This window comes from Halichoerus grypus, chromosome 11 (assembly GCF_964656455.1).
Source record: "Halichoerus grypus chromosome 11, mHalGry1.hap1.1, whole genome shotgun sequence".
Lineage (NCBI taxonomy): Eukaryota > Metazoa > Chordata > Mammalia > Carnivora > Phocidae > Halichoerus > Halichoerus grypus.
Window position 1 is genome coordinate 92,417,427 of NC_135722.1, and position 24,816 is coordinate 92,442,242.

The window sequence follows — 24,816 nt, forward strand, 5'->3', positions numbered from 1 at the left end:
CTTTTACATGAATCTAATGATCTGAAGTCCTAGCATTAGGGCATCTGACCCCCTGACACTTGCTGCACAAATTTCAATATTTTCAAAATTCTACTATGGCTTTCCACGGCCCCTGCTGACTGTGGGTGAACTGGAAGAATAGAGTGATACTGAATCTGTAGGGTTTCACCAGTGTCTCCTTTGATCTAATATTTATACCCCCTGGTCACTTTGCTAGTATAGGCATCCAAACATGAGAACAAGGTCCCTGAAAATAGTTTGATAGAGATAACTTTGGTTTTTTTTTTTTAAAGATTTTATTTATTTGACAGAGAGAGAGACACACAGATAGAGGGAACACAAGCAGGGGGAGTGGGAGAGGGAGAAGCAGGCTTCCTGCTGAGCAGGGAGACGGATGTGAGGCTCAATCCCAGAACCCTGGGATCATGACCTGAGCTGAAGGCAGATGCTTAATGACTGAGCCACCCAGGTGCCCCGAGATAACTTTGAATAAGGATATGACCCTAAAACCCATTCTGAAAATGTCCCGCCCATTCTACCAAAGAGGAGGAGATATGCTTTTGTCTTCATTTTACCCACAGTGAGAAAAATAGGGTCACATTGCAAACATTTGAGTTAGACCTTAGTCAGACTTAGTGCAGCCCACCTAATACTTCCTCATCTCTACCTCAGGGACATGGTAGGATTACACCTTCTTCTGGCCTTCTTGTGGTTGGGTGGGGGCAGGTCCTGGTCAATATGTATGCACGGTTTGGATACAGAGATTTTTCAGACAATAAAAAGAAATGTGAAAAGCCTTGGGTTTAGTCTCTTGTGTCCAAATGTTCTTCTTGTTAGAACTAAAAGATTCAACATGCAATATGCTTTGGCCTGGAAAACGGAAGCTCTGCGAATTTGGAGCAGACTCCAAAACACGAAGACTGAAATCACCTTTGTATTCTTCATACTCTATATGTACTAATTATCATGAGTTATGTGGTTGAAGCAAGTGTTTGTCATCTGGATATGTTATTTTCTTTATTTTCAGGTGGTAATTCACTCTACTGCCTAATCTGTGTTAGATGTCATGCTGTGTACTGCAGCACCCCATATATACCTTAGGACACTGTAAGATTCATTTGTCTACTTCGGTGTTTCCCATTGGACTCTGGAGTTCTGGAGCACAGATACTGTCTTGATACCCTGTGTTCCCTGTGGCTTAAATATAGGAGTCACCTAATTTAAATTGTTGAAGGAATTACTGCATTGATTAATTATTTGAGAAAGCACGAGTGAATGAACAAGCCTCAGCATTGGGATCATTATAAAAGTCACCCCATTCATTCTGGATTTGAGCCTGATTTTTTCTATATTAGTTATTTACCTCTTATAACTCAGCTACGACTTCTATAATATAGACAGTTCTCAACCACTAGTGAACTCAGAAAATTTAGCTTCAGGGAATCAATCAGACACATCATGCTATGACCAAGCAATATTTTCAAAATTCAGGTTAAAAGGGGAACGGCACCACTAATAACGAGCTTCAGTGGAGAAGTTCTATACTCCAGAGCTGCTATTTTGAGGAGAAACCCAGGAGAATACATTAAAATGTGGCACAATGTGATGAGACATTTGCTCAGATTTCATTGTTCCCCATGTGGAATGCAAACATCAATTCTCCAGTATTTTTTTCTTTTTTCTTTTCCCCTTTTGAAAACAGTACTAATAGCTCTTGGAGCATACTAACAACTCAATGAAGTATTTACAAAATAAGGTGTCCCAATTATTATTTGATAATGTGAAGGATTCATTATTGAAGTATTAAAATTATCCAACATTCTTCTTTATTTTCTGGAATTTCTTCATGCCAACCTACCTCTGTCCTCTTTCGCTATTTCTTCTTTTACCCCTTTTCCAATTGCATGAAGAAGAAATGTGTGAGCAGAGACGATGGGAAGAAGTTCCAAGTTTCAGGGTTACTTTTGTTGTGCCGATCATACCACAGAGAGACAAATGTTGAGGAAGAAGGAAAAAAGGTTTTGGTGTAGACATAGGAAGTTTGAGGTGATCTCCAAATGGAAATACCAAAGAAACTCAAGTTATCAGGGACCTGAACTTAGAAATAGGAACAGCATGGAGGGAAAGAGGTGGCATCTGTTTAGGAATGATACCTAATATTATGAGTGTGGATCAGAAGTTGGGTGCCTCAAAAAGTAAATGTTTGGAAATAGAAAGGGTCTGTAGCAGGGAGAATATTCTAAAGAAATCACACCAAGATTGATGTCGGTGGAGACTATGGGACTATGACAGTATTTTTCCCAGAGGAATCCACAGCTTCATGTGGAACACATAAGGAAACAGATGGGATGATACCACGGGATGACACATTTGCAATCTCACTTCTGTGGAGGTAGAGTAGATCATGTGCTTTTCATAGTCTACGGGGGAAAATGTAGTTTCTAAAAAAACCCTACATTTCTGTTATAAAATACACATAAGTATTCAAAAATCAGTGTTTTGTTATTCCAATAATTACTGATGTTAATTGGTATTGCTCTGCTCCCCCCAAAATGGAAAGTTTCTGAAATTAGTGATCATAATAATACAGTAGAATTTAACACCATGGGCTTTGGTGCCAGATAGCCTGAAATTAAACCTTGACCATATTCCTTACTAGTGTGTGACTTTATCAAGCTATCTAACCGGCCTTTGTTTTCTCATTTTTTATAGTAGGAGAACCTATCTTGTAGGGTTCTTGTAATGATAAACTTATAAAGTGTCTAGTATATCCCAAGCTCAATAATGTTACTGTGTTTGCTTCTGAATTATTCTAGAATAACTTAATTCATTATAATTTTAATATTTCAGATACTTTCCATAAATTCCTAACAGACTGAGAAGGCAGTCACACAGCTGTAACCATGAGTAAGTGACTCTGATATTTGAGGCTGTCCTTGGACACCATGCCCAGGAGTGTAACTCCCAAGTTGTGTACATAAGCCTTCAGAAAAAAATTTTAAAAAGCACATTATAAACTTAGGTATATGAATAAAACAACCCTTGTGTCTGAGTTCCAAGCACAATACATAATTTTTAAGAAGGCAAAACAATGTTATATGTGAACTGTAGCTCAGTAAAATAGAACAAAAAGATAAAAAAAAAAAAACACAGAGAAAAATTTGATAGACCAAAATTTAAGCAAGCTCATCATCAATAAAATTTAATTCCGATTTTAAAAATTCCTCAGAAAATCCATGAAACAAATATTTCTGAGTGGATGGTTTTGGAGAACATTTAACACTGAGAAACACACATGTAATATGTTGCATGTTGATGCGTAAGTTATATTAGTGTTTTTTTAGAAAATTGAGCATATCTACTTTCTAGTGTTTATTTGCTCTGGGAATATGTTACTATGTCTATAAGCTTCCACAGAGCTTTCTTCACGTCCTTGTTCCTGAGGGTGTACACCACAGGGTTTAGAAGGGGTGTCAGCACCGTGTAGAAAACTGCCACAACCCCATCCACAGCATCCCGGGAGCCTGGCCTCAGGTAAATGAAAACACAGGGAACAAAGAAACAAAGGACCACAATGCAGTGGGAGGCACAGGTCTGAAAGGCTCTGTGTCTCCCCTCTGAGGTGCGGATCTTCACGATAGAACAGATGATGGACACATAGGACAGCACTATCAGGAGAAAGCAGCCCGAGGCCACAACCCCAATGTTGACAAAGATCACCATCTCGTTCATGGAGGTGTCTGCACAGGCCAGCTTGAGGATGGGAGGGGCATCACAGAAGTAGTGCTGGATCTGGCTGGGCCCACAGTAGGGCAAACGGAATGTCAGCGTGGTCTGGACAGCAGAGTGCAGACAGCCACTGAGCCACGTGCCAGTGGCCAGGAGGACACACGTCCTCCCACTCATCATGCTGGCGTACCTGAGTGGGTGACTGATGGCCAGGTAGCGGTCATAGGACATGACTGTGTAGAGGAAACACTCGGTGCTCCCCAGAAAGTGGAAGGAGTAGAGCTGGGCCACACAGCTGTGAAAGGAGATCGCCCTGCCTCCTGGGGACACCAAGGTCATCAGCATTTTGGGCACAGTGACCGTGGAGAACCACACATCAATGAAGGACAGGTTGGTCAGGAAGTAGTACATGGGGGTGTGGAGGTGGGAATCCACCTTGATCACCAGCAGGATGAGGAGGTTCCCCACCACAGTGAGTACATAAATCACCAAGAAGATTCCGAAGAGGGGGATGTCCAGTGCTGGTGCATGGGGAAGCCCCATTAAGAAGAATGTTGTGACGAGGCTCACATTTGTCATTTTCTACGCCTTTCCTGCTTCTCCCTATGGGAATAGAGAGAGCACCCAGTGAAACCCATTTTCATGTGGCAACTACATCATCCCTGGCAGATAATTTTGGAGTTATACTCAACTTACTTCATCATCATCCTCTCTCTCTCTCTTTTTCTCTCTCTTGCATGCCCACAAACACGTGCACACACAAACAAGGGACACCCAGATATATGTAGAAGAAAGTCATAGAAATCCCATTGTATTAACTTGTGGTTATGTATCATAAACGACCACAAACTAAGCAGCACAAAACAATGCAAATTTCCATTCTTACAGTGTTGAGTCAGGTGAGCTGGGTGTTCTGCTCAAGGTTGAAATCAAGACGTCAGTTGAGTCTGGAATCTCATCAGAGCCTTGGGATCCTCTTCCAAGCCAATGGAGATTGTTGGCAGAATTCAGTTCCTTGCAGCTTTAGGACTCATGTGTCTGTCTTTCTTACCCGCTGTTGGTAGGAATTCTCACTCTCAGCTTTAGAGCCCACCCTCAGGTCCTAACCACCTGGCCATTTGATACCTTGACAGCTTACTGCTTCAAAGCCAGTAAGAGAATCTTTCTCCAGTTTGTTGTGACAAAGTTGATGTAACAGAATAAATCATGACTGATAACCCATCACAGTCACAAGTCTCACCCACACTCAAGGGGAGGTGATTCAGCAAGGAGTGTACACCAGAGGGCAGCCATTGGGGTGGGGGGGGGCCTTTTGGAATTCTATTTTCTCTCCAGAGTTTATGTGGAAACTTAAAGAACCAAGAATTTAATTGCCGATAGGGCTGCACACTTCAAAAGTCAGCTGAGTCACACAGTACAGCTGAATAATTCTCTGGGGTCCTCATATGTAACTCAGCAGTAGTAATACCAGCTGAGAAATTGTAAGTATTAAATAAGACAGTAGATGTGAAGTCCTTAATAAAGTGTCTGTCACTTGATAGCTGCTCAACAAATGATAATGAATCATACAAAATTGCCTTGTGATACAGAACTAGCTTCCTATCTATATCTACTGATAATCTATCTATCTATCTATCTACCAATCTATCAGAGTGGGGGAATGAGAGGGAGAATAAATTCTCTTTGTGCTGTAGAAACTTCTCAATTTCAAAGCTAGATCTTTGAAGAAGCTTTCATCACTGGTATTTGACTGATGTCTCATTACAACCACCACCTGCTTATAAAGGGAGTTCCCTCAGAGGAATTGAGAAACTCAATTCAATGACATGATCCCTGTGATCTTCCATTTGATCCAAAATATACCAAGTCTGTACACTGCTGGTTCCATACTCGTCTTACAATAGGCTATCCTTTATGAGGCTCTAAGAACATAAAATATATACATGTTCTCCCAAACACAATCCATTGGCAGTTTGCTTACATATCTCCTTCTATCCTAAATATCTAGATATTTAGGCTAATTTGGCTTTGTTAGAGATAATATCCCTCCCTCCATCTTCCACTCCTCATACTCATAAATTCAGACAATGCCCTTATAAGAGAAGACATCTCCATCAAGTGTATGGCTCTTATTTAAGACCTACTACCTGAGACAGGAAGAACAGAACCAACAGCAGAGGAAAGGATGTTGCCAGCTTGATGTCAAGAAAAGTTGGGCTTCTGTACAATGAAAAGTGAGACAGAATTGAAGTTTTTTATTTAATCCAAATTAGTCTTGAGTTCATGATCGTTATTAATTATTCTTTGAGGGAAGACTATTGAAACTGCCTCCACAATATGAGAGAAGCCAGGATCTCTGTTCTCAGCAAAACTTAGACAAAATGTATCCTGTGTCTAGACAATGTGGCTTAAGCTACATCTAAGCTGTAATTTTCATGGGTAAAGGGGAGTGGGAGGTTCAGGCTTCCAGGTATGGAATGAATAAGCCATGGGCATGAAGGCACAGCATAGGAACTACAGTCGATGGTATTGTCACAGCGTTGTATAGTGACGGATGGTAGATGCACTTGTGGTGAGAGGGGCATAAAGTACGGAGAAGTTGAGTCATTATGTTGTACACCTGAAAATAGTGTAACAATGTATCCACTATACACACAAAAAGATTTTGAAACCATATTTTTCAAATAAGAGGAAAAATAACAGAATTATCATAATCTCCTATATGGACATCAGGATTCAAATAATGGTACAAATGTATCTGAAATTTCTACTTTACCAGCAGGATCCCATACCCAGGATAACTTCACATTCAGATTAGATGAAATATGAACCTTTTCATCAGGTGAATTGCAAAGTAGCCTGAGACATAACACAGGAATATCAATTATGGTGTCTGTGTGTGTGTGTGTGTGTGTGTAGTGAGGAGAAACAGACAGACGGAGACAGAGAAAGAGAGACTTAGTAACCCAATGTAGAAGGATGTCTAACAATACCCAAGCATCTTATCTCTCAGTGGAAGTTCAAGAGGGAGAGCAGAAGACTAAGAGAACTCTACTTTTTTAAGAACTCACCTTACAGTATGTCATTCATTTCTGTATAAAACTCATCTGTGTTTTTTCCCCCAATTTTTCACTATCTGTGTTAAGGCAGTAGTTTGCAAGTTATTACTCAAAAAACAGATATACCTGTGATTCTTTGGTGAAAGTGGCTCATTTCTATTCAAGGACCCAACTAGTTGAAGTGCAGGGAATTGAAAGGAACATGGCTAGGTGGGTAGGAGCTTAACTTGATTTAGTGTCTCAGGGAATAGATTCCTCTTGGGTCTTCATATTCCCTTGATGAGCAGAAAAACAAGAAGAGACTAATGAAAGATTTTTAATATTTATGCATATATTTCCCACTGTGTTTGCTTTTTGAACCCTCCCGAGAGGAGTTCATGTCTTTCTGAAACTAGTATTTATACCTAAGAGGAAGGAAGGAGGACCCAGTTATCCTTTTCCCTCAACAGTGATGCAGATAAACACACAACTGCTGTCTCTCAACTTAAAATTGTCCAGGATCCAGAAACAGTCACCACCTGTCCCCACTCTCCATCTCAATGCAACTCTCTCTTCCACCATCTTTTTAAGCTGTGTTTAAAACATTAAATTTCCAAACTTTTTTTGTTGTTTAGGGTGTCTTTGCTGAAGGAAATACCTAAGTATACATAACTATTTCCCAGCTGTATACGTAATAGATTGCAATGCTGTCATAACTTTTATGCTCTTATAAGCATGTGTAAACACTTAATATATTTAAGTAGTTCTCGATTTGTAAACAAGCTTTTCATGAACTTTATTGATTTCTTTGTTTTGAGGTAATAGTCTTTTCTTATTGGTTTGTCAGGACATTTACTAATTAAGATAACTAATTGAAGGTACTAATACCAACATTTATTGCTGGCTTGGATGAAGGAAAAAGCTTCCTCCCACATAATGTTGGTACAAATCTATATAGTTACAGAGCCTTCTTTAGGAAAGCAATATGACAGTATTTGAAGTTAAGAATATATATACTCTTAATTCCAGTAATTCAACTTCAGGAATCTATTCATGGTTATAAAAGCACCAGTCATAGGTGTCTTTTTTTTTTTTAATTTTTTTATTGTTATGTTAATCCCCATACATTACATCATTAGTTTTAGATATAGTGTTCCATGATTCATTGTTTGTGCATAACACCCAGTGCTCCATGCAGAACGTGCCCTCCTCAATACCCATCACCAGGCTAACCCATCCTCCCACCCCCCTACCCTCTAGAACCCTCAATTTGTTTTTCAGAGTCCATTGTCTCTCATGGTTCTTCTCCCCCTCCGATTTCCCCCCCTTCATTCTTCCCCTCCTGCTACATTCTTCTTCTTCTTTTTTTCTTTCTTAACATATATTGCATTATTTGTTTCAGAGGTACAGATCTGAGATTCAACAGTCTTGCACAATTCACAGCGCTTACCAGAACACATACCCTCCCCAGTGTCCATCACCCAGTCACCCCATCCCTCCCACCCCACCCCCCACTCCAGCAACCCTCAGTTTGTTTCCTGAGATTAAGAATTCCTCATATCAGTGAGGTCATATGATACATGTCTTTCTCTGTTTGACTTATTTCGCTCAGCATAATACCCTCCAGTTCCATCCACGTCGTTGCAAATGGCAAGATCTCATTCCTTTTGATGGCTGCATAATATTCCATTGTATATATATACCACATCTTCTTTATCCATTCATCTGTTGATGGACATCTTGGCTCTTTCCACAGTTTGGCTATTGTGGACATTGCTGCTATAAACATCGGGGTGCACGTAGCCTTTCGGGTCCCTACTTTTGTATCTTTGGGGTAAATACCCAGGAGTGCAATTGCTGGATCATATGGTAGCTCTATTTTCAACTTTTTGAGGAACCTCCATACTGTTTTCAGGAGTGGCTGCACCAGCTTGCATTCCCACCAACAGTGTAGGAGGGTTCCCCTTTCTCCGCATCCCCGCCAACATCTGTCATTTCCTGACTTGTTAATTTTAGCCATTCTGACTGGTGTGAGGTGGTATCTCATTGAGGTTTTGATTTGGATTTCCCTGATGCCGAGCGATATTGAACACTTTTTCATGTGTCTGTTGGCCATTTGGATGTCTTCTTTGGAAAAATGTCTGTTCATGTCTTCTGCCCATTTCTTGATTGGATTCTTTGTTCTTTTGGTGTTGAGTTTGATGAGTTCTTTATAGATTTTGGATACTAGCCCTTTATCTGATATGTCATTTGCAAATATCGTCTCCCATTCTGTCAGTTGTCTTTTGGTTTTGTTGACTGTTTCCTTTGCTTTGCAAAAGCTTTTTATCTTGATGAAGTCCCAATAGTTCATTTTTGCCCTTGCTTCCCTTGCCTTTGGCGATGTTTCTAGGAAGAAGTTGCTGCGGCTGAGGTCGAAGAGGTTGCTGCCTGTGTTCTCCTTTAGGATTCTGATGGACTCCTGTCTCACATTGAGGTCTTTCAACCATTTGGAGTCTATTTTTGTGTGTGGTGTAAGGAAATGGTCCAGTTTCATTCTTCTGCATGTGGCTGTCCAATTTTCCCAACCCCATTTGTTGAAGAGACTGTCTTTTTTCCATTGGACATTCTTTCCTGCTTTGTCAAAGATTAGTTGACCATACAGTTGAGGGTCCATTTCTGGGCTCTCTATTCTGTTCCATTGATCTATGTGTCTGTTTTTGTGCCAGTACCATACTGTCTTGATGATGACAGCTTTGTAGTAGAGCTGGAAGTCTGGAATTGTGATGCCGCCAGCTTTGCTTTTCTTTTTCAACATTCCTCTGGCTATGCGGGGTCTTTTCTGGTTCCATACAAATTTTAGGATTATTTGTTCCATTTCTTTGAAGAAAGTGGATGGTATTTTGATGGGGATTGCATTGAATGTGTAGATTGCTCTAGGTAGCATTGACATCTTCACAATATTTGTTCTTCCAATCCATGAGCATGGAACGTTTTTCCATTTCTTTGTGTCTTCCTCCATTTCTTTCATGAGTATTTTATAGTTTTCTGAGTACAGATCCTTTGCCTCTTTGGTTAGATTTATTCCTAGGTATCTTATGGTTTTGGGTGCAATTGTAAATGGGATCGACTCCTTAATTTCTCTTTCTTCTGACTTGTTGTTGGTGTATAGGAATGCCACTGACTTCTGTGCATTGATTTTATATCCTGCCACTTTACTGAATTCCTGTATGAGTTCTAGCAGTTTTGGGGTGGAGTCTTTGGGATTTTCCACATAAAGTATCATATCATCTGCAAAGAGTGAGAGTTTGACTTCTTCTTTGCCAATTTGGATGCCTTTCATTTCTTTTTGTTGTCTGATTGCTGTGGCTAGGACTTCCAATACTATGTTGAATAGCAGTGGTGATAGTGGACATCCCTGCCGCGTTCCTGACCTTAGGGGGAAAGCTCTCAGTTTTTCCCCATTGAGAATGATATTCGCTGTAGGTTTTTCATAGATGGCTTTTATGATATTGAGGTATGTACCCTCTATCCCTATACTCTGAAGAGTTTTGATCAAGAAAGGATGCTGTACTTTGTCAAATGCTTTTTCTGCATCTATTGAGAGGATCATATGATTCTTGTTCTTTCTTTTGTTAATGTATTGTATCACGTTGATTGATTTGCGGATGTTGAACCAACCTTGCAGCCCAGGGATAAATCCCACTTGGTCGTGGTGAATAATCCTTTTAATGTACTGTTGGATCCTATTGGCTAGTATTTTGGTGAGAATTTTTGCATCCATGTTCATCAGGGATATTGGTCTGTAATTCTCCTTTTTGATGGGGTCTTTGTCTGGTTTTGGGATCAAGGTAATGCTGGCCTCATAAAATGAGTTTGGAAGTTTTCCTTCCATTTCTATTTTTTGGAACAGTTTCAGAAGGATAGGTATTAATTCTTCTTGAAATGTTTGGTAGAATTCCCCTGGGAAGCCATCTGGCCCTGGGCTTTTGTTTGATGGGAGATTTTTGATGACTGCTTCTATTTCCTTAGTGGTTATAGGTCTGTTCAGGTTTTCTATTTCTTCCTGGTTCAGTTTTGGTAGTTGATACATCTCTAGGAATGCATCCATTACTTCCAGGTTATCTAATTTGCTGGCATAGAGTTACTCATAATATGTTCTTATAATTGTTTGTATTTCTTTGGTGTTGGTTGTGATTTCTCCTCTTTCATTCATGATTTTGTTGATTTGGGTCATTTCTCTTTTCTTTTTGATAAGTCTGGCCAGGGGCTTATCAATCTTGTTAATTCTTTCAAAGAACCAGCTCCTAGTTTCGTTGATCTGTTCTACTGTTCTTTTGGTTTCTATTTCATTGATTTCTGCTCTGATCTTTATTATTTCTCTTCTCCTGCTGGGTTTAGGCTTTATTTGCTGTTCTTTCTCCAGCTCCTTTAGGTGTAGGGTTAGGTTGTGTACTTGAGACCTTTCTTGTTTCTTGAGAAAGGCTTGTATTGCTATATACTTTCCTTTTAGGACTGCCTTTGCTGTATCCCAAAGATTTTGAATAGTTGTGTTTTCATTTTCATTGGTTTCCATGAATTTTTTTAATTCTTCTTTAATTTCCTGGTTGACCCATTCATTCTTCAGTAGGATGCTCTTTAGCCTCCATGTATTTGAGTTCTTTCCGACTTTCCTCTTGTGGTTGAGTTCTAGTTTCAAAGCATTGTGGTCTGAAAATAGGCAGGGGATGATCCCAATCTTCTGGTACCGGTTGAGACCTGATTTATGACCTAGGATGTGATCTATTCTGGAGAATGTTCCATGGGCACTAGAGAAGAATGTGTATTCCGTTGCTTTGGGATGGAATGTTCTGAATATGTCTGTGAAGTCCATTTGGTCCAGTGTGTCATTTAAAGTCTTTATTTCCTTGTTGATCTTTTGCTTAGACGATCTGTCCATTTCAGTGAGGGGGGTGTTAAAGTCCCCCACTATTATTGTATTGTTGTCGATGTGTTTCTTTGCTTTTGTTATTAATTGCCTTATATAATTGGCTGCTCCCATGTTAGGGGCATAGATATTTACAATTGTTAGATCTTCTTGTTGGATAGACCCTTTAAGTATGATATAGTGTCCTTCCTCATCTCTTATTACAGTCTTTGGTTTAAAACATAGGTGTCTTTCATCCAAACGGCCAACAGACACATGAAAAAGTGTTCAATATCGCTCAGCATCAGGGAAATCCAAATCAAAACCTCAATGAGATACCACCTCACACCAGTCAGAATGGCTAAAATTAACAAGTCAGGAAATGACAGATGTTGGCGGGGATGCGGAGAAAGGGGAACCCTCCTACACTGTTGGTGGGAATGCAAGCTGGTGCAGCCACTCCTGAAAACAGTATGGAGGTTCCTCAAAAAGTTGAAAATAGAGCTACCATATGATCCAGCAATTGCACTCCTGGGTATTTACCCCAAAGATACAAAAGTAGGGACCCGAAAGGCTACGTGCACCCCGATGTTTATAGCAGCAATGTCCACAATAGCCAAACTGTGGAAAGAGCCAAGATGTCCATCAACAGATGAATGGATAAAGAAGATGTGGTATATATATACAATGGAATATTATGCAGCCATCAAAAGGAATGAGATCTTGCCATTTGCAACGACGTGGATGGAACTGGAGGGTATTATGCTGAGCGAAATAAGTCAAACAGAGAAAGACATGTATCATATGACCTCACTGATATGAGGAATTCTTAATCTCAGGAAACAAACTGAGGGTTGCTGGAGTGGGGGGTGGGGTGGGAGGGATGGGGTGACTGGGTGATGGACACTGGGGAGGGTATGTGTTCTGGTAAGCGCTGTGAATTGTGCAAGACTGTTGCATCTCAGATCTGTACCTCTGAAACAAATAATGCAATATATGTTAAGAAAGAAAAAAAGAAGAAGAAGAATGTAGCAGGAGGGGAAGAATGAAGGGGGGGAAATCGGAGGGGGAGAAGAACCATGAGAGACGATGGACTCTGAAAAACAAACTGAGGGTTCTAGAGGGGAGGGGGTTGGGAGGATGGGTTAGCCTGGTGATGGGTATTGAGGAGGGCACGTTCTGCATGGAGCACTGGGTGTTATGCACAAACAATGAATCATGGAACACTATATCTAAAACTAATGATGTAATGTATGGGGATTAACATAACAATAAAAAAATTAAAAAAAAATAAAAATAAAAATAAAACATAGGTGTCTTTATTCAAACATGTGTGTTGGGGAGCCTGGCTGGATCAGTCGGAAGAGCCTGTGACTCTTGATCTGGGGCCATGAGTTCAAGCTGCACGTTGGTGTAGAGATTAAATAAATAAAAATAAATAAATATAAGTAAATTAAAAATAAACCAAAAAAAGTATGTGTTCATACATGGTTTCTAGTGACAAAACAACTGAAAACCAAGTGAATATCCTTACAGGGAAATGGTTGAATAAATCATGGTGCTGCTACATCACGAAATATTAAGCAGTTACAGAAAGATTATAACCACACCAGTTAACTCTGAATGGCTTTCATGGGATATTTTCAATAATGCACAAGAGTATTGTTAACATTGTGCCATCTTTATAAAGAAAACAATGACAATTTGTACATTGTAGGAGTATAGATAAAGGAGCAGGAGGATTAAAATGAGATTATTAATCTGCAGTTGAGAAGTGGTGTTGAAAAAAAAAGACAAAAAATTTTAAGGATGAGAACAATAATATAGTATATATGATATAATCTAATTAATTTAAATTATATGCATTGTTATGTGCCTAAAGAAACCAGAAAATTAAAGATTTGGATATTGATCTATTGACTTGCAGTGATGTCCACAATAGACATTTTTAGTGAAAAAAGTAAGCTAAACAAAAATTTATATATCAGTTAAAACACATTCTTCACACACACACACACACACACACACACACACACACTCATGTAACAAAACCCTTAGAAAAGCCAATGAATCAAACTTGGAGAAGGAACAAGAAATAGGAATAGGCAGAATGATTGCAAAATCATTCCTAATATGTGATGATGGTCCACTAAAATTTCATGGAGGGCTCCAGTCCACAGAGGCTTACCATCACCCCAGGCATGAACCCCTTAACACACTGCAGTTGCTGTCACCCTGCATTTCAGATCTCTGTGTTGTTAATCCTGTCATGGCCATCCTCTGAATCATCCTCAACCACCCTCTTGCATGTGCCTTTTATTGCCCTTGCTTCTGACGAAAGTTTAAATTGATATATTTTATTGGTCAAGTCTAGATCCCATGTCCATGTTCCACATTTGCTGGAGGGAATGGGAAAGCATCTGGTAGTGCTGTTTCTATAGCAAAATGCAGCCTCACTTACAGGAAGAGGGTTTAAATGATACACAGCCAAAATATATGAACAAATAAGTATGCCTGTAAAGATCCATGACTGTCCACCACATTGACCACACACCATCTTTCTACATCCTTCCCTGCCTACTTACACACACACAATGTCAGCACCTACCACAGCGCGACTATATTCCTCGTGTCACTCCCTTCACACAGGGAGCCATTCTGATACATCACCATTTATTCCATCCAGATCCAAATCTATCATTGCTTCTGAGGCAAGTCTAACTCAACATCATGTGCCCTATGGACAAAACAGTAAAATTACCATGAATGCATCTTAGATATAATAATGGACTGAATAGGGGGGAGGAAAATGAAACATGGAAACACACACATATGAAAGTGATGTGGAAATACACTTAGAAAATACAAGACTTATTCTGCAACTGGTTATGAGGGAATAGCTAACATTAAGGACTTCTGTCTTCTTCAACACATTTGTCTTATCAGGACACTCAGCATGTCAGTGTTGCCAATGGGGTGAATCACACCATTGTTTCTGCAAGACAAAACCATGTTTTGGATCTTGCCAATATATGCTTCAGTCATTTATGATTCATTCTTATGTCTGGATGTAGTCTTATGCAGGGCTTCCCATGGAATTCCCTAGATTTGCTGTCTGGGTAAGGAAGAGGGCAGAGTAGAAATATTACTGCCTTATGTGTTAGTGCAAATATTTTTCAGCAGGGGATAAAAGCCAATAATTCTACAGTTTTGTGTCATATGACAGGCCAGATATTTTTCATCACGTAGTGTGCCAAGAAAATGAAACCTTGGAGAGCCCTCCCCCCATGTGGAAATACGACACTAGGGGACGTCGTGTCCTTCATCCTATGTCAGTCTGTCACATAGATCCTTGGAATTACTTATTTGGTACTTCAGGAGTAAAATGAAATAAAAGAAACTTGAGCACAGTACAAGCTGACATTGCTGAACGTTATCAAAACTGGGCCATTGTATATATATACCACATCTTCTTTATCCAAAAAAAAAAAAAAAAACTGGGCCAGATTTTGTGGACTAGCCTAACTCACCACAAGGCAACTAGATGATCAGAAATGTCACTGAGGTGGCAGTTTGTTTCTGTAGGTTTTACTCCCACGATGCGGTACACATATGAATTTGCAGGGCATCTGGATTATCTTCTATTTCCCACGCACCAGCTCCTATTAGCATGATGTCACCAGTATTGTTAATCCGCATGATATCCTGTGAGTGTGACTGGGCAAGTCACGACAGCTAAATCATTACACAACATGATCCAAAACGGTACCTGTCACATATGTGATAAAAATTAACTTTGAATGAATAAACTCATGGTGTAGAAATAAATTCTCTTTAAAAGACACAAAAATTTCATCGCTTCCTATGACTAGGTAATATTCCATTATATATATATATATATATTCACCACATCTTCTTTTTCCATTCATCAGTCAACGGACATTTGGGCTCTTTCCATAATTTGGCTATTGTTGATAATGCTGCTATAAACATCGGAGTACATGTGACCCTTTGAATCAGTATTTTTGTATCCTTTAGGTAGTGCAATTGCTGGATCATAAGGTGATGGGGATTAAGGAGTGCACTTGTGATGAGCACTGGGTGTTGTATGTGTTGAATCACTAAATTGTACACCTGAAACTAATATTACACTGTATGTTAACTAACTGAAATTTAGATAAAAACTTAAGAAGACACAAAAAGAATTAAGTAGAAATTCTTAATTTTGATATGGTTGAATTTTCAAAAACATTCTAAAGACAGAAATGGTAAGTTACACATTGAGAGAAAATGCTTACTACACGTAAACTAAAGAGAAAATAGAAAATATTAGTTGCACTATGGAAAAACATGTAAATCAAAAAGTAAAAAGAAATAAATATAATAGGCAAAAGTCACATATAGACTTTTCAGAGAAATGGAAAACAAGAAAGGTTGAAAAAGCAAGAAAACTATGCTCAACTTCTTTAGTAATCAGGGAAATGCATAATAAATGCATATTAAAACCATAAAACCATAAAGGTTGAAAAAGCATAATTTAATATTTAATAAAAATATTAAATGCATATTAAAACCATAAAAATAGGGTGCCTGGGTGGCACAGTTGGTTAAGCGTCCAACTCTTGATTTTGGCTCAGGTCATGATCTCAGGATCATGAGATCAAGCCCCCGGTCAGGTTCCATGCTCAGTGTGGAGTCTGCTTGAGATTCTCTCTCTTCCTCTGCCTCTGCCCCTCCTTCACACACTGTTTCTGTCTCTCAAATAGATAAATAAATCTTTTTTTAAAAATACAATAATACATAAATTTATGCTTTCAAGATTGGGGAAAAATGTGTCATCTGTGAATATACGAAGTACTAGCAAGAATGGGGACTGTAAGAGCTCTCTTATGTTCCTAGTTGGTATGAATATTGGTGTGAACCCTATATCTCCAATATAGTTACAGACCTGCATACTGTGCGGTCCGGCAGATCCAGACCCTCTCCAGATTTTGTACATATGTGTTTCCTACCATGTATAAACATATCCTTAGCAGCTCTGCTTACATGTAGCAAAAAAATGTTCGCAACTCAAGTTATTGTTTGGAAAAAGAACATGTGAAAGGAGAAAGAGAAGAAAAATGTGTTTTAATCATAAAAGAGATACCACAGAGGTAAAAGAAAAAAAAAGGTGAATGAACCACAGCCATGAAAATCAGTGAGTCTCAAAAACATACTTTTTAGATAAGAATACTGCTGTATGATTCCATTTATATGAAGTTCAAAATACGAATGAGCACATATTTGCTGAACTGACAAAAGAAAAGGGAAGGAGTAACAGAAATTTCAGGATAGTTATTATCTCTTGTGGGGAGAGCAGAGGATGCCATGGAAGAAAAGGACAAAGATGTTACAGTGGTTCTTGGAACATTTTATTCTTAAATTGGATCATGGTTATGGATATTTTGTTTTATATCATTTATATATGTGTGTGTATATATGTATGTATGTATGTGGAATTTCTTTATGTACACCCATTTGTATTTGGAAACTGTTACAAATTAGATGTCTCTATCACACACAAGGTGGTTAGTTATCCCCCTTTGTAACAAAACTGACATCAACAAACAATAAACAGCCATTCCTCTTGGCTGAAATGTCATTAGCCATTGGGCTATGCCAGCTTGGTCTTGCCCCATAAATTAGAGAAAGATATACAGGTTCATTTCACTCTTTTGACATGTTCTAGTGTTTTCTTGCAGTTGTTTCAAAAATGAATCTTTCAACATGGGGATCCACAATCCTTTGAGGCACATAAAGGATGTAACAATTACTTGGAGAAATGCATTCCCTAAATAACAGCAAAATAAATATGGATTGGAAATCTTATTCTCATGGACCATATCTTTTTTGCAAATATTTCAGAATTGTGATGCCTACACTCCTAATTTACTCTGCCATACTGCAGATGTGGATAAGCAGGCTCTTATTGCCATGTGACACTAGGGAGTTATATCCCATCCTTGGAGGTGAATTGCCCAGACTTTGGGTGCTGTTACATCAGCCGGGAACCCAGCAGTTCCATCCATTCTTCACCCAGAAGGAGTTCTTCGGAATTAACGGCACCCATTGCCAAGTCTCAAGTGTATGACAACGAAGCCTTAGAGAATTGGCTAAATAACTAGAAAGACAAATTGTTAAGTACATTTCTTGATCTTCCTGTAAATCTTTGTTCAACCTTTTGGAAAATGTTTTCCTGTGTCTTTATTGTTGAGTTGGAATTGAAATCTAAGAGTTTTCTTCAATTCCTTCCATCCTTTATCTCCTAAACCTATTTAGATGTTGCATTATGTGAAAAATTTCTTTAAACTCCTGATTTCTAGGGGCACCTGGGTGGCTCAGTCAGTTAAGCATCTGCCTTCACCTCAGGTCATGGTCCTGGGGTCCTGGCATCCAGCCCCGCATTGGGGTCCTGGGATCCAGCCTCGCATTGGTCTCCCTGCTCAGTGGGAGTCTGCTGGTCCCTCTCCTGCTGCCCCTTGTGCTCTCTCAATCTCTCTCAAATAAATAAATAAATCTTTAAAAAAATAAACTCTTGATTTCTATTGTAGCTTCAATTCTCATGGACCTAACCCTGCATGTGAATATTTTATACCTATATTTTCACAATGGTTTTATGTTCCATTTCTCTCCCAGTTCCTGAATGTATCAAATGGTTCTGTATTCAGCTTCTTTGTCAGTCTTCTTACAGCAACATTGTTTATCTCTGCTCTTTACTGTTCCCCATTGCCTAAGGCATAAAAAGTATCGCTCTCTGATATTCAAAATTACCTATACATTGTTTCCATTATTATCACAAAATCTTTATCTCCTACAACCCCCTAAAGAAATCTCTCTTATGTAGGGATGCTCTTTGCCTCATCTTCTATGCAATTTGCCATAATCTCTCCCTGATCTCCTCACTGCATTCCATTTTTGAACACGAATGAAATTCATTTAATCTCTCACAAATCTACACTCTGTACTTAAGTTTGAACATTAATTCCTCTACAAGCCCTTTATGAATATTTTATCTCACACTGGTTTATTCATTCCTGAAACCTATGGTATTCACGATAACTATGAATAAATACCTAAGCATGTAGTGTCTTGACGACTTTAGTGTTCCACGTGCATATGTCACGTCTTCCCACGAGGAACACGGGGAGAATATCTTATGCCTTCTCTAGTTTCCCATGAACATTTTGGGGATAAAGCAGTTGAAATATTAAGAAGCCAAGTTTATTTCGATTTTTATAAACTTAAGTTTAAATCCCTGGTCAGGCAGGCACTCATTAGCAGACAGAGAGGGATCATGGTGCTTAATTTCTCTGTTCCTCCATTTCTCAAATTAAAAATGGGGATATCATCATTTGTGATAATTATTATTTTACTTAGAATGTAGCAGGACACATAACATATGACCTTACATTTCTTCATTTTCACTAATTTATTCAATGCAGTAACGGAGTAATCCCTATTTCACAAGAAAGCCCATTTCAATGTTGGGTAGATCAACATATCATAATGTCCTTTATATCAGTGGTAGATACGTATCCCTGATATTTTAGCCAATTTAGTTTAAGATTTTCTCTCATCACACCCACTAGAATGGATGTCATATATATATATGACAAATGGTAAGAAGTGTTACTGGATGTAGAGAAACTGAAACCTGTATACATTGCTAGAGAAAATGCAAAATGGTATACCCACTTTGGAAAACAGTTTGGCAGTACTTAAAAAGTTAAACATAAAATTACCTAATGATTTGGCATTTCCATTTTTAGGAAGCTACACAAGAGAAATGAAAACGTATGTCCATATAAATGTGATTGTTTATAGCAGAATTATTCATAATAGCCAAAGCCTTGGAAACAATCATGTTTGTTGTTCATTGACTGGTGAATGGATTGAAAAAAAAGAGTATATTCACACAAGGAAATATCATTCAGCAATAAAAAGGAACAAAATACTAATGCAGTTCTTGAAATGGATAGAACTCAAAAATAGTGTGCTAGGGGCACCTGGGTGGCTCAGTTGGTTAAGCGTCTGACTCTTGATGACTGACTCAGGTCATGATCTCAGGGTCGTGAGACCGAGCCCTGCATCACGCTCCGCAATGGGCATGGAGCCTGTTTAAGATTCTTCCTCTCCCTCTGCTCCCTTCCCCCACCCCTCTCTAAAAAACCAAACCAAACCAAAGCAAACAAACAAAAAACAGTGGGCTAAGAGAGAAGCCAGACACAAAAGGTCACACATTGTATGCTTTCATTTTGATAACACATCCTGTAAAGACAAGTCTTTAAAGAGAGCATGTAGATTAGTGGATGCCTGGGACTGGGCTGAGACAGGGAATGAGCACAAATGGTCAGACAGATCTTTCTAAAGTGATGGAAATGTTCGAAAATTGGATTGTGGTAATAGTTGTGCAACTTTGTAAATTTACTAAGCATCATTGAATTGTATACTGAAATTGTATACTGAAATAGGCTAATTTAATGGTTGTGATGTATACTTTAATAAACTGTTAAAGAAAGAAATCTAAAGAAGGAAAGTCTGCTGAGTGACACAAAACATGATTTAAATAAATGGAAAGATTGTTTGCTCAAGGATGAATATAATAAAAAATTTACATTCCTTCTATTTTTTAAACCTGTTTATTTTGAAATGTTCAATTTATAGAAAATTTTAAAAGAGTGATAAGTTATGGGAATAAAAGGCACAGCATAGGGAATATAAAAAACCAGAACACGGGACACCTGGGTGGCTCAGAGGGTTAAGCGTCTGCCTTTGGCTCAGGTCATGATCCCAGAGTCCTGCCTGCTCCAACCTCTGTCTGCTTCTCCCTCTGCCTGCCACTCCCCCTGCTTGTGCACACACTCTCTCTCTCTCTGACAAATAAAATCTTTAAAAAAAAGCAGAACACAATTTGAAATCTGAATGAGGTGATATCCCATGAAACGAAGGGATTGCAGCTGACGATCTCCAAAGCACTAGGATACAAGAAATGAGTAGGTGTTCTGGAAAGAGGTAGACTTGTGTTCAAATCCAGGCTCCATGCAAGAGGACTAGCTTGTTATGAAGTCCCTTGAAGTTTCTGAGACTTAGTTTTCTCTTATGTAAATGGATTAAAAAATACTTCAGCTGTAAAGTTTTACAAGGATTCCAGGTGTGCTAGAGTAACTGCGAAATAATTTACTTGCTGAATGACCACTATTATAATTCTACATCCAATATTCTATGACTTCATGCCCATCTTTGAAATAGCTCTACCATGCACCCTTCTACTTTCTCTACAATCACTATAGTTAATAACTTGAACACTCACACTTGATATATTTTCATTTCTATTAATTGGTCACACGAGTTATCTGTCATGCTTCTCTCAATTTTTCCATATGATGCTTTCTTCATTCTCCACTTAAGAAAATGGAGATTCTGGGGCACCTGGGTATCTCAGTTGGTTAAGCGACTGCCTTCAGCTCAGGTCATGATCCTGGAGTCCCGGGACCGAGTCCCACATTGGGCTCCCTGCTCAGCGGGGAGTCGGCTTCTCCCTCTGACCCTCCCCCCTCTCATGTGCTCTCTCTCTCTCTCTCATTCTCTCTCTCTCAAATAAATACATAAAATCTTAAAAAAAGAAAATGGATATTCCACCATCTGAAGCCCAATCAAAACTTTTCAAGGCAACTTAGGTTCCTCTCTGATATCTGAACATAACATTTTCCTTCCTTGTAAATAGCCAATTCCTCTTAGTAGTGCTTTATGCTGCATTGGGCTGTATGTGTATCTCCTGAGGACCTAGAAACACATGTCTTTTATATTTCAGATACTCGATCAAAATAGGTGAGCAAAGGCTACCAGATGCTCTCCCTACAGCAGTGGTACGAGAAGAGATTCAGGGGGAAAGGTGAGCTTTAGAGCCCACAGTCATGAGGATGAGAGAGTCTCAGTCACAGTGATATAGGGTGTGCTGCTCAGGCGGAAGTGACTCACCTGCTTGGAGTTGGACCCTTTGTCCCCATGACCATCTTTTTACTTGGTTGGTTAATTGCTCCTCTTCTTACTTATCTGAGTCCAATTTTTGTATTTTAACATTTCCTTTTTCTAAGAGGTCACCTCCAAGTGCAGTTTGCCTCATGGAACATATAAAGACTTATAAGATTACTGTGCAGGTCTTTAAAAGTCACAGAATTTTACTATTGCCTGCTTCCTTTGTGTATGAATTCCTCAGTAGAGAAATTACTCATTGCGTTTGGCACACAAGGTAGAGCCAGGGGGTGAAAGCGCTCATGTCCTATCCGAGTAAATACAGTATCTCCAAGAGAGCCTGGAAAATCCAACTCCTACTGAAGAACTTGCAAAACTTGATTTCTTCCAGACTTTTACTATCCTGCTTTTTAAAAAGATTTTAGAGCTTCAGATGGTAATGGGCAAGGCCTTTTTTCTAGGAGGCATGGAAAAGTTTATCAAACTCGGATAAATTATTGCCTGGAGTCTGCCTTTTATTTCATTGGCAGGAACCTAATAGTCCCAAGCTTTACACATCCAGAGTGAGATTTTGTAGTCTGAGCTCTACACATTCTCCCAAAGCTTGGGATTGTGCGTTCACTGAATAATCAGAATGGCAATTCCTGAGGTTTATGGTATGCTCTTTGGTATGGTTTATGGATTTTGTCTCTTTAAATTATAAGGAATTGTCTTTCTGCACACACCTTTTCTAGTTTCTTGAGTGGGTCAAGCTCAATATCAAAGTTCTGTTTGAATTTTTCTATCTTTTTTGTTTCAAACTTTTTTTGTTTTTGCAATGCTTTTATTGAGAGCAAGGGAACGATCCCAGTGTAAGCAGCCTTCAGTTCTGAAATGTATTTCCATCCGTATCTGCATCTTAACTTTCACAATCTTTACCATTATTCTCTTATCATCCCAGCTGGATGATTAGAAAAATGGTGTCCCACAAGGTTTCCTCAATTGTCTCCTGTCTCCTTGAATGAGACAATCTCCTGCCCGTCGCTGCCTGATCAAATCCCAGCCACGCGTGTCTCACCGCTCCCCCTGGCAATGCGAGCCATCCCACCCTCACACACTTCCTCACTGTGCTCCATAACGGTTTCACTTCACAATTCAAGACTATCTAAAATCTGACAGAGTGTTGTCTATTTATTCTTCTTTCCTCCACCCCTCCTCTATTCAGTACGCTGCTCTATTCAAGTAGATTTCTTCATTCTCTCCTAAATTTATCACAATTTTCTCCTGTTCTCACTCTGCTCTAGTCCACCTTGCAGAAATCAACCTTCATTTTTACCTGATCATATCTCCAAAGCTTCTTAGAGCTTAATGTGCATCTGAATCCCCTGAGAATCTTCAGATACAGAGTCTAATCCCCCAGGTGTGGAGTAGGGCCCGGGATTCTGCCGTTCTGACTCCTCCCCCATGATGCTCATGCTGCTATTCCATGGGTTGCACTTTGAGAAGCAAGAATCTAAAGCACTATTTGAGATTAGATCGAGCTTTTCTCCCACAGGAAGTTTTCCTATTCCGTCTAAGAGTGTCCTGGCTCCTCTGTGAACTCCAGTGGCCTTGACAGTGTATTGTGGTAGGGACCCTGTTCCCACACTGGCCTAGTGTACTGTGAGCCCCCAGGAATAAGGCCCGTGCTATGGGGTTTTGTGCTTTCCATGAGCATCTTTGAAAGAGCACAGCAGAAAGAGCATGAACTTTGGAGTCAGATGAACTTGGGTATACATCCCATCATCACCACTTATTAGCAAGATGGCTCAGTTTCTCAGCTCACGCTCAGTATGTCAACTCCACATCTTTAAAAGTGTTCTGTTAACAGTAGGCATGAACCCTGGGACACGTGACATAGCACAACATCCTCACTGTTTCTGAACCGCTTACCAGCCCACCGATTTCTCCATGACCCGTTCAGTATGAGACCATTACTACTTCACAGAAAAGCCTATTCCACTATTGCACGGTTCAGATACGTTAGAATATTCTTTACATGCTGTTCAAATCAAGATACCTCACTTCCTTCAGTTAGTTCTCTCTTTGCCCTTTGAAAGCAATGAAATAGTCAAACTATGCAATAAATGCAAACAGAAGCAAATTTTTGATAAAATTGTTCATTCCATAGTCTATCACTTCTAGCATATGAAAAAATCTGGCTAGTGGCTGCCAGTGTTGCTATTTTTCTGTGATTCCTCTTTTCTCGTCTCTCTGTTAAGAACATTTCCTGTATATCCCAATTTGTAAGAACATTTTATGGAAACACTGGGACTAGAACAATTATAGAGCTTTTGAATATCAAAATAGAAGGTAGTTTAGAGATTATGTTGCTTAACTTTATTTTACAGATGAAGAAAATGAGTCCTAGAGAGATTAAGTAAAAGAGGGGTAAATTGAAATGTTCTTCAGGAATGAAGGGGGGGAAATCGGAGGGGGAGAAGAACCATGAGAGACAATGGACTCTGAAAAACAAACTGAGGGTTCTAGAGGGGAGGGGGTTGGGAGGATGGGTTAGCCTGGTGATGGGTATTGAGGAGGGCACGTTCTGCATGGAGCACTGGGTGTTATGCACAAACAATGAATCATGGAACACTATATCTAAAACTAATGATGTAATGTATGGGGATTAACATAACAATAAAAAATTTAAATAAAAAAAAAAGAAATGTTCTTCAGGAATTTAGAAATAAGCATAATAAGATTTCTTGCTGAATATTAAAATTAAAAATTAGTACATAAGTGATCTGAACAGATATATAAATGTAACTTAGATGGGATGACTATCAGATCATGACAGCAAAACATAGAAATCAAAATATTTCTAAAAAATATAATATATAATACATTAAAATACACAAAATATATATAACATACAAAATTTTTATAAATCCACCTAAATAACTATAAGAAAATAGCTGGAAATAATCTAAACATGAATAGAAAATATGGGAGAGTACTCCTACCAGGTATTTAAAGGTATTTTTAAAATGCAGCTATTCAAAAGTTTGTGCTAACAGACATATTAATGGAATTTGTATTTTGTCTGTGTGTGTTATATATACACATATATATAAAACATATGCATACATATAGTATATCTATATGTATAAAGGATATTGTGAAATAAGATGA

The 24,816-nt window shown here is 38.9% G+C and overlaps 1 protein-coding gene across 1 annotated transcript; it reads right to left on the bottom strand.

The window, feature by feature from the left end:
• Positions 1–3,372: 3,372 nt before the first annotated feature.
• LOC118529040 (olfactory receptor 10G9) lies at positions 3,373–4,308 on the bottom strand. Its single transcript, XM_036081757.1, has one exon. The coding sequence runs from the start codon at positions 4,306–4,308 to the stop codon at positions 3,373–3,375; it is 936 nt and encodes a 311-aa protein (XP_035937650.1).
• Between the last annotated feature and the right edge of the window lie 20,508 nt (positions 4,309–24,816).

Bases quoted from the DNA above. Each gene is read 5' to 3' on its own strand.
- LOC118529040 (XM_036081757.1), bottom strand. From the start codon at position 4,308: ATGACAAATGTGAGCCTCGTCACAACATTCTTCTTAATGGGGCTTCCC.